At 53.2% G+C, this 12,699-nt stretch overlaps 1 protein-coding gene across 1 annotated transcript in view; it reads left to right on the forward strand.

Moving 5' to 3' along the window:
• Window positions 1-12,077, forward strand: part of ANGPT4 (angiopoietin 4) — a 28,932-nt gene extending 16,855 nt beyond the window's left edge. Inside the window, exons 5-10 of the mRNA XM_015559430.1 lie at window positions 1,949-2,045; window positions 2,095-2,220; window positions 4,214-4,315; window positions 5,789-5,955; window positions 9,237-9,367; window positions 10,050-12,077. Of these exons, the coding sequence (XP_015414916.1) occupies window positions 1,949-2,045; window positions 2,095-2,220; window positions 4,214-4,315; window positions 5,789-5,955; window positions 9,237-9,367; window positions 10,050-10,210 (784 nt within the window). The 3' untranslated portion in view covers window positions 10,211-12,077. The remainder of the gene's footprint in view (window positions 1-1,948; window positions 2,046-2,094; window positions 2,221-4,213; window positions 4,316-5,788; window positions 5,956-9,236; window positions 9,368-10,049) is intronic.
• Window positions 12,078-12,699: the final 622 nt, after the last annotated feature.

The raw sequence follows: 12,699 nt of genomic DNA on the forward strand, positions 1-12,699 counted from the left end.
CTCAAGCCACCGAGGGAAAGGCCTCACCCCTCTCCCACCACCTGTGAAATAAAAATAACAGCAACAAATAATAATACTGGTGACCACAGTCCTAACAGGAACCAATCCAGACTCCTCTCCCTGGCTCCACGAGGAACCCTGGGCATGCCCCTGTCCCTCTCTTGTCCTCAGTTTCCCCATCTGTTTAATGGAAATGGTGATAATAACAAGGGCACCACCAGCTTAGATGAACAATTTTGCATTTCAGGATTCCCACTTGCTGGGGCTTTCTCCACCCCTCCCTGGGTCTCAGTTTCCCTACCTGTAGAATGGGGAGGTTAGACTCAATGTTCCCCCAAAGGCTTCTCTCATCCTAACACCCTCGCCCGTGAGCCAATGAGGGCCAAAGAGAAGTAAGGTGGCACCTCTGGCCCTGACCTCTGAGAAGAGAACAATGCCTGGGCCTGCTCCTCAGTCCTCACCGGCTCCTTCTGACGGGCCCACGGGGAGGCCAAGGCACTGCTGGTTCCAGTCCAATCACTCAGTCAACAAACACTTCCTGGGCACCAGGCCCAGTGCTGGGTGCTGGGCATACAGCAGTGAGCAAGGTAGCCATGGCCTGTGTCTCATGTAAAAGTGCCCACCCCACCCCACACCCATCTGTGTGTGTCTCTGAGGAAAGGAGAAGAAAATGCAGATTTGCTGAGTGCCTACTATGTGCCAGATGCTCTGCTAGTCGTGTTTCTGAACTTTGCAGACCATGAAAGGCCTAAAAGGCTGTGCTAGGAAAGGGAACTTCAACGCGAGGGCAGCTTGAACAGCTAGGACTGTTTCAGGAAGCTTGATTAGAGCCATGGAGTGGAGGATGGCTTGGTGAGAAAGACCCAGGAAAGGGTTCCTACTGCCTCTGGGTCTCCACGAGGGAGGCCGAAAGCCTGAGAGCACAAGGAATCCAGCTATAGTGTTGGGCGCCAGGCACTGGGGCTGGCAGCTATTTGGGGACAGGATGGCACCATGGCTCCATCTAAGTCAGGCAGACCCTGCGGGGTGGGAGGTACAGACCTGAGGAAGCCATGCAGAAGAGGCGGATGCCTTCCAAACCCTGAGATGCAAGGTGACCCGAACCCATCACCAGCTGGTGCATCGCCCGGCATCTGCCCAGGGAATGTCCATGCTGGTGGATGTGGGGCCTTAGTCATTTCATCTGTGATTTAGGAAAAACTACTTCTTTCTAACACCTGCCCCAGCTCCAGGACCTGGGATCCAGGTCAAGTAGGAGGCCAAAACAGGAAGTCCTGCCCCTCCTGGTTCCTCATTGGTGAGGATACCTGTCTATCAGGAATTTTAGCCCATCCTTGGGTAACCACCTACCTAGAGATTGGATTCTGAAGGACTCGTAGCTCAAGCCTATAATTGGATCCCTCTCTAAAAAGAGGCAGAGAGGGGATTTTAATGCCTTTCTATTGGTCAACAGTCACTTTTTTTTTTCAGGTCAGGCTTGAGGCCCCCAGGGTGCTAGTGGGATTCCGTCACTAATGTTCTCCTGAGGGAAGAAATATGGGCTCCTAAGACCAGTGGTCAGCTCACACTGGGGGCAAGATGGGGGTCCCACCTCCAGGCTGCAGGGATATCCAGGGGGAAGGGTGGCCTGTGGACGGGACTCTGAGCCTCCCTCCCAAGGGAGCGCCAAGGACAAATCCCTCCTTGTGTGTCTGTCCTCGGTGACCCTCTCTGGGCCAGCCTTGCCCTGCTCCCCTCAGGTTGATCAGACAACCAGAGCTTTCTCTGGCCTCAGACCCGTTCGCATGTGTGAGTCATTTCCCCTCCCGGCCTCACTCAGTTCCCCTCACTGTGCCCTGTCCCCTGCACACACCAGGACTGTTCCCACCTTGGAGCCTTTGCATATGCTGTTCCCTTTGCCTGGACACCCTCTCCTGTGCCACTTGGGCAACGCCTGCTCCTTACCCAGGTCCCAGCTCACTGTCACTTCCTCTAGGAAACCTTCGCAGGTCCGATTCATCTCCCTGTCCCCAGCACCTCCCAACCAGGAACCTGGCACCGAGCAGGCAGGAGTGCCCACCTGGCCGCTTCTCTCTCTCCTTCGCTCACCTGCAGTTCTTTTTGCTTCGTCCAGTTGCAGCTGAGCGGGTGTTCCAGGACTGCGCAGAGATCCAGAGCTTTGGGGCCAATACTAGTGGCATCTACACCATCCATGTGGCCAATATGACAGAGCCCAGAAAGGTTAGGGGGCTCTCGGGGGGCTGGGGCTATCAGAGGCACTGAGCCAAGGGCTTCACAGACAAATTCTCCTCCCTCATCAGCTGCATGCCTGTCCAACATATTAGATTCCTAAGAAGGTGGGTGGTCCTTCCTTCTGGAAAAGAAGGGGTTCACACAGAAGTTCCCAAGTTGGAAGTGCATCCTTCTCCTGCATCTTCTCCAGAGATGCCTTTAAGTCGGAATCACAGGAAATAGTTCTATGTTGGTTAAGGTACTGCTAGCTGATGTAACAAACAACCCCTGGAATTCCAGGATCTTAACACAAAGTTTATTTCTAGTTGACATATAGTCCGTGGAGGCAGGAGTGGGGGCTCTCTGCACCACTGGGAAGTTAGGGACTGTCTTCAATGAGTGGCCCCCAAGGTTGCCCTGAGCTTTGAGATCCAGTTATCAGATGGGATGGGGGATGGGGGGGAATCAAGGGAAGTGTGGAGGTGAGGAGGGAGGGCGTGGGGCCAGGCCCAGTAGGGGAAGGGTATGAGGAACAGTTTGCCAGTCTTCACACTTCATACTCCCCTTCTCCATATCAAGGAGAGCCCTTCTGAATATATCGAGGAGAGTGGCTCCGTTTGCTTCCAGATTGTCCTTAACACACCTGCCAGAGCCCCCTTTTAGCAAAGAAAGACCAGACTCTCCATTTCTAGCTAGAATTTCATAACACATTTTTTTCATTATATTTATTTTAAATGAATCTGAACAAAGACAAGTGTTATTAGTTTTCCACTTATGGTCCTGATAAGAAGTCCTTTTAAAGTAAACCTTCTATATGAAATTAAATAAATTGAGCTTTGGTGGAATTTGGGAAGGTGTGAATGGCTGAAATTTGGGCAGAGGGAAGAGCTGGCCTGGGAGGCAAGAGATCTGTGCTCAAATCTCAGCTTTACCTTAGACTCACTTGCTTCGAGCAAATCCCTTCCCCTCTCTGGGTCTCAGTTTTCCTCCCTGCACCCTCTGTTATTCTCACAACGATGCCACCGTCTTCTCTCACTGAGCAGGCCTTTACCATCTCAGAGCCTCTACTCCTGCTGCTCCTTCCACTGAAAATGCCAAGCTCATCTCTACCTGACAGGCACATTATCAACCAAGGCCCTGTTCCAATGCCACCTCCTCTGGGAAGCCTTCCAGGATTTTCCAGTGACTCCCTTTTGAGGGCTCTCCTTGTAGCTGCCCAAATGTTTGTCATCAGTAGTCTGCCTGCACTATCCTAGCCTCCTCCAAACCAAGTCAGATGACAAACTGAGGGCCAGTGTGCATCTGATCTGTCTCTGACTCTCTGACCCAGGGCCAGGCACCAAGTTTGTCTTCACTGAACAATGAGCATGTAATGAACTGGAAAAAAATAATATGTGAACAAAGGTTAGACTGAACGGTGTGATTGTCATAGATGGTAAGCATTTTGAGAGACAGAGCTCTTTCTGTCTTACCCATATTGGCATCCAGTGCTTTGAATGGAGTCCGGCCCATAGGACGTGTTCAGAAAACATTTGTCCACTGAATGGCATAGCATTTCTTGAGTCTATACGGTGTGCCAAGCACTGTACACTCATCAGCACTTAATCCTTACAGCAGCTCAGCAACAATAGCGAGTGAAAAGCCTGCATTTATTTAGTTCCTAGTGCGTGCGAGGCTCTGTTCTGTAGATGATTCATCTCATTTAATTCTCACAACTACCCCAGTTTGCAGACGAGAAACTGAGATGCCAGGAGGTTAAGGTATTAATAGCCCATTTTACAAATGAGGAAAGGAGGGCTCTGAGAGGGCATCACTTGCCCTCTAGAAAAATAATGACAATGAGAGGGGAATTTGAACCTGGGTCATTCTGACGCCCTTGACCACAGGCTCACCTGTTGTTATGTGAGGTTCTGTTGGCCAGATCACGCTTGAGCTGGCCCGCACAGCTGGTATCTGGCTGCCTCCGCGGACTCCCAACCCCCTTCCCCACCAATTCCCTCAGGTTTTCTGTGACATGGAAGCCAATGGAGGTGGGTGGACCCTCATTCAGCGCCGTGCGAATGGCAGCGTGAATTTTCAGCGGAACTGGAAAGATTATAAGCAGGTAACGTTGCTGCCCTGAGGAGGGCGTTTCAGCTCTGAAACCTGGGATGGGAGGCGGGTTGTGGACAGGGGAATGGTTTGTCCTTAACCCTTCCTAAACTAAAAAAATCAGCCCACCCCAAACCAACCACCTTCAAACAAACTTTCCCGGTGCACATTCACTTTCAGGGATTCTATTCTCTAAATTTAGACCTTCTTTCTGCAAGTTCTGACATATATCAAATAATGAAACTTCGACTTCTTTTTGTTTTAAATTTTAGAAAAGATGACGTATGTACAGTGCTAAAAAAAATTGAATACTACAAAGAAAGGGAACATGAAAACAGCAATCTCTCTCCCGCACTCCTGGCTGCATTGCTTAAGTGAATTTCCTTGTCCTTGTACGCATAGGTGACCACATCTGCAGGAGAGAATCTGTAATGTGGAATTGCTGGCTCAAAAACCAGGTGCATTTTACAAGATAAGAAATAGAGCTCAATTGTCTTCCAATTTTTAAAATTAAATTATGAATAAAGGATTTCTGGCAGGCTGGCTGAAAAGCTCTTCTACTTTTCAAAAGCAAAAGAAATGGACAAAGACCCACAAGGAAACACAACAATATTATTTTTTGTGCCAGCTTGCTGTCCGTTTGATAAGTGCTTAAATACCAAATTAAGCTATGAGTGTTCTTGAGTCTATTTGATTTGAAACAGTCATTAAAATAGCAAAGCTATACAGGGTGCTCAAATCCAGAAATACAGAAGAGAGTGCTGCAGATTAACCATTACACGAATCAGCTGCACAGCAGGGCTAAAGTGGGGAGTGGGGCTTAGGTGCGCCTTGTCCTTGGTGCTGAATTAGTGTTCTAGCTGAGGACGTTGATTTCTTGTCACCCTAGAAACCCGTGACTCCCTTTTCTTTACATGTCTATGTTGCTGGAATTTTGTAGTTGCTTCCATGTCACTGAACAAAGTTTGCTCTATCATTTTTGCAGTTGATTTAAAATCATTAATTTTTAAATTGAAACTTAACCTAGATGCACTAAGTGCACAAACCTTAAGTGTAAAAGTCAGTGCATGTTTACATAGGTACTCGTCCATGTGACCACCATTCAGATATAGATATAGGACACCTCCAGCACCCCGGAAGTCCTCCGTGGGCTCCCCCCTCCGCCCCAGTCAGTACTCGCCCAAAGGAAGTTGCTATTCTGACTTCTATTAACACAGATTAGTTTGACCTGTTCTTAAACTTAATAGAACGTGATTCAATTGTTTTAACAGACTTTTATAGTTGCAAAAGTCTTCGTTTTTTTGCTCTAGAAGTTGGGGAGCTGCCCTCTCCCCAGTTCTGCCCACACTGTACTTTATGAACTTGAGCATTAGGCCAAGTGGTTTTGAATAAGTGACCCCAGGCCCTGGCCCAGCCCCGCCCCTCAGCCTGGGGCATAGCCTCCCTCCTTGGCATACAGCCCACCCTGTCCTTCCTCCCCTCCTAGGGCTTCGGTGACCTGGCTGGGGAGCACTGGCTGGGCAACGAGTTGGTGCACCATCTCACCAGCAGGGCTGCCTACTCTCTGCGTGTGGAGCTGCAAGACTGGGAAGGCAATGAGGCCTATGCCCAATATGAGCGTTTCCAGCTGGGCAGCGAGGGGCAGCTGTACAGGTGGGCTCGGGGCCCAGGCTGGTGGGTGGACTGAGGACCCTGGGCTAGTGGCTGCAGAGTCTGCACCAACCGTCAGTCCCTGGGCGTTTCCTGTTCCTACCATCTGTCCCCCATTTGGGCGCACGTCACGGGATGTGGAGGCGGCTGGTTAGCACTCAGCACATCCCAGCCACTGGGTGGGGTGGAGACTGTTGCTGAGCTGTCATCTCGTGAGCAGGAAGGGCCGTCCAAGGTCAATCACCCTAAGGCAGTCACTGTACAGAGGCTCAGACTTCCCAGCGTGCCCTGTGCTACGGGATGAGACGGAAAGGTCCCTGGGCTGGGAATCGGGGACCTGGACTCATTCTGCCTCCAATTCACTTTGAGAGCTTGGATGAATCAAGGTTCTGGCTTCTCTGCACCTCTGCTTTTTAACAACAGGATGGGCTTGAATATGAGCATATTATAAAACCATCGAGGCCTCCCTCCGTCAGCCTGGTTCTTGGCTCTGTTTAGGAAAAGGAATGAGCATTTATTGGGCACCTGCCATGTTCCAAGCACATTACTCTAGTTAACCTCCCACAACACTCTGAGGTAAGCATGGCTGTACCTCTTTGAGTGATGTGGAAACTGAGGCACTGAGGTGATGCCTGTAAGGGGTGGGCATTCTCCAAGAGAGAATAGGAAGGACATCCCAGGCAGTGGGGACGTTTGAAAAGGACAAAGAGAGAGTTGACATTTGTTGGCCACAGACACCTGAAGCCTGAGCAAGGCTCTTTCCAAGTCTGCTGACATCTCCCAAGGGGGACACACACACCAGGGAGCGTCCCCACTCATTCAGGAAAAGGTTAGGAGACCGGGGTGGAGATCCTGGGAAGCATAGTGGGGCCTGAAACTGCCAAAGGAGGGCCAGGAGGAAAGTGACAGGGCAGACACTGGTCCCTGTGCCACCACCAGACAGGATCGGCCAGCTGGTAAGGTTGGGAGGATGCCTGTAGGAAAGTCCAGAGGCAGCAATGTGTTGGCAGTCAGCAGCTGAGGCATGGGCATCAGGGGCAGGAGGGACACCCTTATTTGTCAGTCACAATAATGGGGGCTTCTGGAGTCCAGCTGGGGCACATGCACAACCCTAAGGAGAAAGTGGCCCATGGGGAGGGGAGGGAAGAGGCACAGACAAGACACCAAGCGCACACACACAGACACTCGGCACACGCCTCCCAGAGGCACTCACCGCCCAGGCCTGACTATAAGAAAGACAGGCATTCACACGTGCAGGGGCTCACCACACCCCTGGGGTACATGCAGAGCGCAATATCACACAAGTGCATAGCTACACAAACAGGCACAGACACACCCGGACACGCGTGCAAATGTCCCCCCACAGAAGCCCTCACAGGTAAACATGCACAACCCCAGGCACAAAGGCAGATTCCCAAGCACACCCTGGACCCACAATAGATATTCTAGCACAAACTCAACACACACACACACACACACACACACGCACACGCACACACACGCACACACGCGCACACGCTAGACTGGAAGGTGGTATCACACTACAGACATATAGACCGGTATGCGGATCCATAGACACATGGAAGACACACCTGACGTTTCTAACTCGGGGATCCCCAGAGACTCGTGTCTTCGTTTGGGTTCCCCAGGACTGAGCTATGAACATATTCAAAGTGCATCTGAACAGCAGGTCAAGTGGGGTTTCCTGGTCCATGACTGGGGGTCCCCCAGAGATCACAGATCCCTAGGCTGGCTTCCAAAGGGGAGAGGAAGTGAGGCAGAGGACTTGGGGACAGGAGAGAGGCCAGTCCAGTGCGGATTCCACACAGCCCCAGACTGTAGCCTGTGCCCAGAGCCTGGCTTGGAGCTGACATCGCTGAGCCCTCAGTGGCCACAAGGAACTGCCAGGACCATGTTAGCAAGTGGATCCGCCTGCTTGTCCCCAGCCTGGGAGCCCCTGGCCAGACAGGCCTCTTGCCAGGGCCAGTTGGCAACACCAGTCGACTGAGCCCCAGGTGGCATGTTTAAGGGCACAGAGCCTCACGGCCGGCCACAGTGATCTGGGCCCTGAGGACCATGTGCCTGCCTCGCCGCAGACAGAGCCTGGGGTGGGAGGTGCAGGGACTGAGCCAAGCCGTATGCTCTGGCCCCACGTTCCTCCTGGGCCCCATGGGGAACAGCTCCAGGCCTGCCCTGCAGACCCAGAGTCCCTGAGCTGCCCTGGCCGCATCTGGCATCCACCTGCCTTCACCTGGAGGGCCTTCTTTATTGCTCCCAAACTGGGTTCCTGTCTCCGTGGCCAGTGCAGCCCCTTCCCTGCTACCAGAACCCAGCACTCCAACCAGGCCCAGTGGGAGCCTGTGCCAGCTGCGTGCCAAGGGCCAGGAGCACAGGGGCAAACAGCGAGCAGCGTTACCTTGCTGAGCATTTATCACGGGCCAGCGCCGCTCTGCACCCATCACATCCTGAAGTCATCAAATCACAATAGCCGATCGGCACTGTGAACACTATCATTACTACCTTAAACAGATCATTACCACCTTAACAGATGAAGAAAAGGAAGCTGAGAGGCACAGCAGTCTGCCCACTGGGTCGTGCAACTGGCCAGTGGTGGAGCTGAGACTCCCAGCCTGGCAGAGAAATAGAGACCCTCCCCCTCCGGCTGCAGAGGTGGAAGTCATAGGGATACGGGTTCACCAGGCACAGGTCCAGGTGGGCAGGTGTGGTCAGGGAAGGCCTCCTGGAGGAGGTGGGTGGGTGTGAGGAGGTATGATGGGCTGGGGTTGCCCATGGTCAGCGGGGAAGGAAAATGCACGTAGCTCCAGGCCAGGCCCCCCTGGGCTGGGATCTGGCTCCCACCCTTCATTCTGAAACCCTAGGCCGGCTCCTCTGGTTCAAGGAAACAAGGACCTTTGTTTCCTCATCTGTAGACTGGAAATACTTGAGTTTTGTGAGGATGAAACGGATGAGTTAAACCATGTAAAGTGTTTTTGAACAATGCCTGGCACATGGTAGATTTTTTTAAAAACGTTAGCCATTGCCCTCACTGTTACTGTTGTCATGATCATGCCACTCCTGTGTAAGATTCAGTTCATCGAGTCGAGGGAGGCCTGGCACACAGTGGGTGCTTGGTGCCTGAGAGGCAGCAGGCAGGGAGTGCGAATCCAGGAGGGAGGTGGCTGGAGCTCCCCGCCCCCAGAACAACCAGCTCAGAGCCCCTTCCTCAACCAGCCCCAACCTGACTCTGCGCCCTTCTCCCACCACCACCTCCGGGTGGCTTCCAGGCTTTCTCTGAGCGGGTACAGTGGCTCGGCGGGGCCCCAGAGCAGCCTGGCCCTGGAGGGCACCAACTTCAGCACCCGAGACGCAGACAACGACAACTGCCTGTGCAAGTGCGCCCAGATGCTGTCCGGAGGTGGGTGCGGCATTCGGGGAAGCCCATCCACCCACCAGTGGGAGACGAGGGACCCCCTGAGACACAGAGCCAGGGACAGGTGGAGACCGAGGGAAACTGGCACAGAGACAGAGTGGTGGCAACAGAGAGCCACACAGGGGCAGAGGTACAAAGGAGAGATGGAGGGAGAAATGCAAATCAGGGCAAGAGAAAGGAACACAGTGTGTGAGAGACAGAGAGAGCCAGAAAGGCAGAGAGGGTGGCCATCAGAGAGAGGAGCCCGGCTTGAGAGAGACCCACAGAGTGACAGACAAGCACAGAGACCATCAGAGAGAGAAAGAGACAACCCCAGGGTGTTGGAGAGTAAGGTAACAGAGAGCATTGTCCCCACAGAGAGAGGGAGATGGGAACTTTTGCGAGAGGAGGTGAGGGAGGGAGACAGGGACACAGAGGGATTAGGGACAAGGTGAAGGGATGAGGGGCCGAGCGTGACAACTGGAGCCCAATGCCACCCTCCTGGGGCCCCAGGCTGGGCAGAGGGTCTGCGAGTCACGCTCCCACCCCCATAGCCATTCCACCAGCCCCATCCCGGGAGCTGACTTCCTGAAGGAGGCAAAGGCCTGCTTAGTCTTTGAGGTAGGGGGCTGCCCTCACCCCCCTGGTGAGCACCCAGCTCCCAAAGCCTCTTCCTCCCCTCCCCTAGGGTGGTGGTTTGACGCCTGTGGCCTCTCAAACCTGAACGGCATCTACTACCCAGCTGGCCGCCACCTGCGCAAGCTCAACGGCATCCGCTGGCACTACTTCCAGGGCCCCAGCTACTCGCTGCGGGCCACTCGCATGATGGTGCGTCCCATCGGCACCTAACAGCAGCCTCGCGCACAGGCTGGGCCACAGGAGGAGACGGGACTTGCTATGCCCTGGGCAAGCTGGGCTCCAGCACAGGACACGGTGCCAGGGCCTGGACACCTGGATCTCCCGAGCCAGCCCTCCTCGCCCCACGAGTCCCCAAGAGTCAGCTGCCTTGCTTCCCTGTTGTCCTCAAGTTGTGACATGGGGGGCGTTTAGGGGTTCCTCTCTCTGCAGGACCCCTCTTTTCTCCAGTCTTCTGCAGGGACCCCTGCCAACCTGAGGGTCACAATACCCTGAATGAGCTGAGAACAGACACCTTGGCTCCTCCAAGGAACGCCTGGCTAGGGGGGGAATTTCAGGCAGGTGGGAGGGTAGCTGCAGGCAGGAAAGTGCTCAGATGGAGCCCCAGATTCTAGCCCCAGAGTTGGTGGGAAGGCCAGCGCCTGTCCCAAGCCTTCTCAGCCTTGAGCTGTCCTTGAACTGTCCCAGGCTGAAAGGCCTGCGTCTACCCCATAACAGGAATCATTATTTCTACCCCACACGGCCCATCACTCCCGGCCCCAGCATCTGGAACTCAACCCTGGTCTCTCAAGCGTTCCAGGAGATCTAACAGAGATATCTTTACCCTCAGCAGGTTCCAGAATATGTTCCACAGAGAATAACTCACACTCCCTCTCAAAGTACCTCTGGTCAAGTGAGAGAGGAGAGCGCCAGGTTAAGTCAATGACGACAGGCATTCCTAGCTGCAGGACTTGTCAGAGCGTGTAATGTGGTCATGTACTTTGTGACTGCCCGTGAAAGGGCTAGGGTGGGCAGCTTTCTCCATGTGCTTATTCGAAAATGGGCTCTGCTTCTCCCGGAGCATCTCTCGGTGCGGTGGATGCCTCTGGAAAAAGCTAGTCCTCACGTGTCATGAGGAGGAGCCCCAGGGCGCCATCTCCCACCCCCAGCGACTCATCCTTTCTGGCTGCAAACGCCACAGTGAAGGCCTCACGTAGTCTCTAAAACAATTGGAAAGAAATGTTGGATTAAAACAGACACACTCCATCCCTGAGTTTCCTGTCTGCTATGGGCCAGTGATCTCCCAGGCTCCTTTTGGCCCCAGGAAGCCAGCTCTCTGCCTAGGGCTGCCCTCGGCACTCCCTGTAAGCCCAGCTCACCCTCGCTCAAGTACAGGCACTGCCAGGGACTGTCCACACTGCCGTGGGCAGGACACCCATCTGCAGGTCCAGCTACTCCCAGGTCTAAGCCGGAACCCCTAGCCCTCTCCTGCCCCATCCAACATGATGTTACAGCTGGGGGTCTGGGAGACCAAGGACTCCTCATGAGCTTCTGTCAGAGGACAAGGTCAGAGAGGAGCCTCTGCCATCCCCCCTTCACTGTGTCACCCTCTTCAGTCCCAATGAGGCCTACTGTGTGCAGTGTGGTACCGTGGGCAGGGCTGGGAGTTGGACAGACCTGCTCCAGCTCTTTGGACTTGAGGCCTGTGGCTCAGCCTCTTGTAGCCTCAATTATCTTGTCTGTGAAATGGAGGTGATGGCCCTCACTCCTGTCTGAGCTGGGGCAAGGAGGCGATGAGACCCTGTATGTCAACTTCTGACCAGAGCCTGGTATGAAGCAGGTGCCTAATAAATATTAGTTCCCAAAGAGGTGAATGGGGTGAGAAATTGCCTCTAGTGTATGTCATCCCTGCTGCTGGACCCAGTAGGGTGAGCATGTATTACTGTATCCACAGCATTTATTTGTGTACTGCTATGTGCTGGAGCGGAGTGGAGGGCGGAGCTGGGAGCCTCAGGGACAGACTCCTCTGCATGGGGTGAAGGCCCAAATTCCTGTCTGCACCCCCGTTCTCTAAAAGGTCAAAAAGCTGGTTTGGTTACCCTCAGACACTTGTTTTTTGTTTGTTTGTTGTTTTGTTTTTTAAATATATTTTTATTGATTTCAGAGAGGAAAGGAGAGGGAGAGAGAGATAGAAACATCATTGATGAGAGAGAATCATTAATTGGCTGCCTCCTGCACGCCCCCCACTGGGGATCTAGCCTGCAACCCACCCAGGCATGTGCCCTGACCAGAAATTGAACTTTTACCATATACATCCTGGCTCCACTTTAAATGGGGTTCCTTTTGTTTAAAAATATATTTTATTGATTGATTTCAGAGAGGGAGGAAGGGAGAGGTAATGAGAGATAGAAATATCAATGAGGAGAGGAATCATTGATCAGCTGCCTCCTGCACGCCCCCCACTGGGGATGGAGCACACAACCCAGGCAGGTGCCCTTGACCAGAATCAAACCTGGGACCCTTCAGTCTGCAGGCTGACACTCTATCCATTGATCCAGACCGGCTAGGGCCAGACACTTGTTTTTAAATAGTCACCCTTCCCTCTCACCTTCCTTCCCCCTCCAAGCCAGGACTCTCCAGTGCAGGGCATAGAAACCTCCCAAGGGATGGATTGGCTCACATAACAAGTCTAGAAGTGGATTCAGGTGTGGTTAGATCCAGGC

The sequence above is a fragment of the Myotis davidii genome, unplaced genomic scaffold (assembly GCF_000327345.1).
Source record: "Myotis davidii unplaced genomic scaffold, ASM32734v1 scaffold354, whole genome shotgun sequence".
NCBI lineage: Eukaryota > Metazoa > Chordata > Mammalia > Chiroptera > Vespertilionidae > Myotis > Myotis davidii.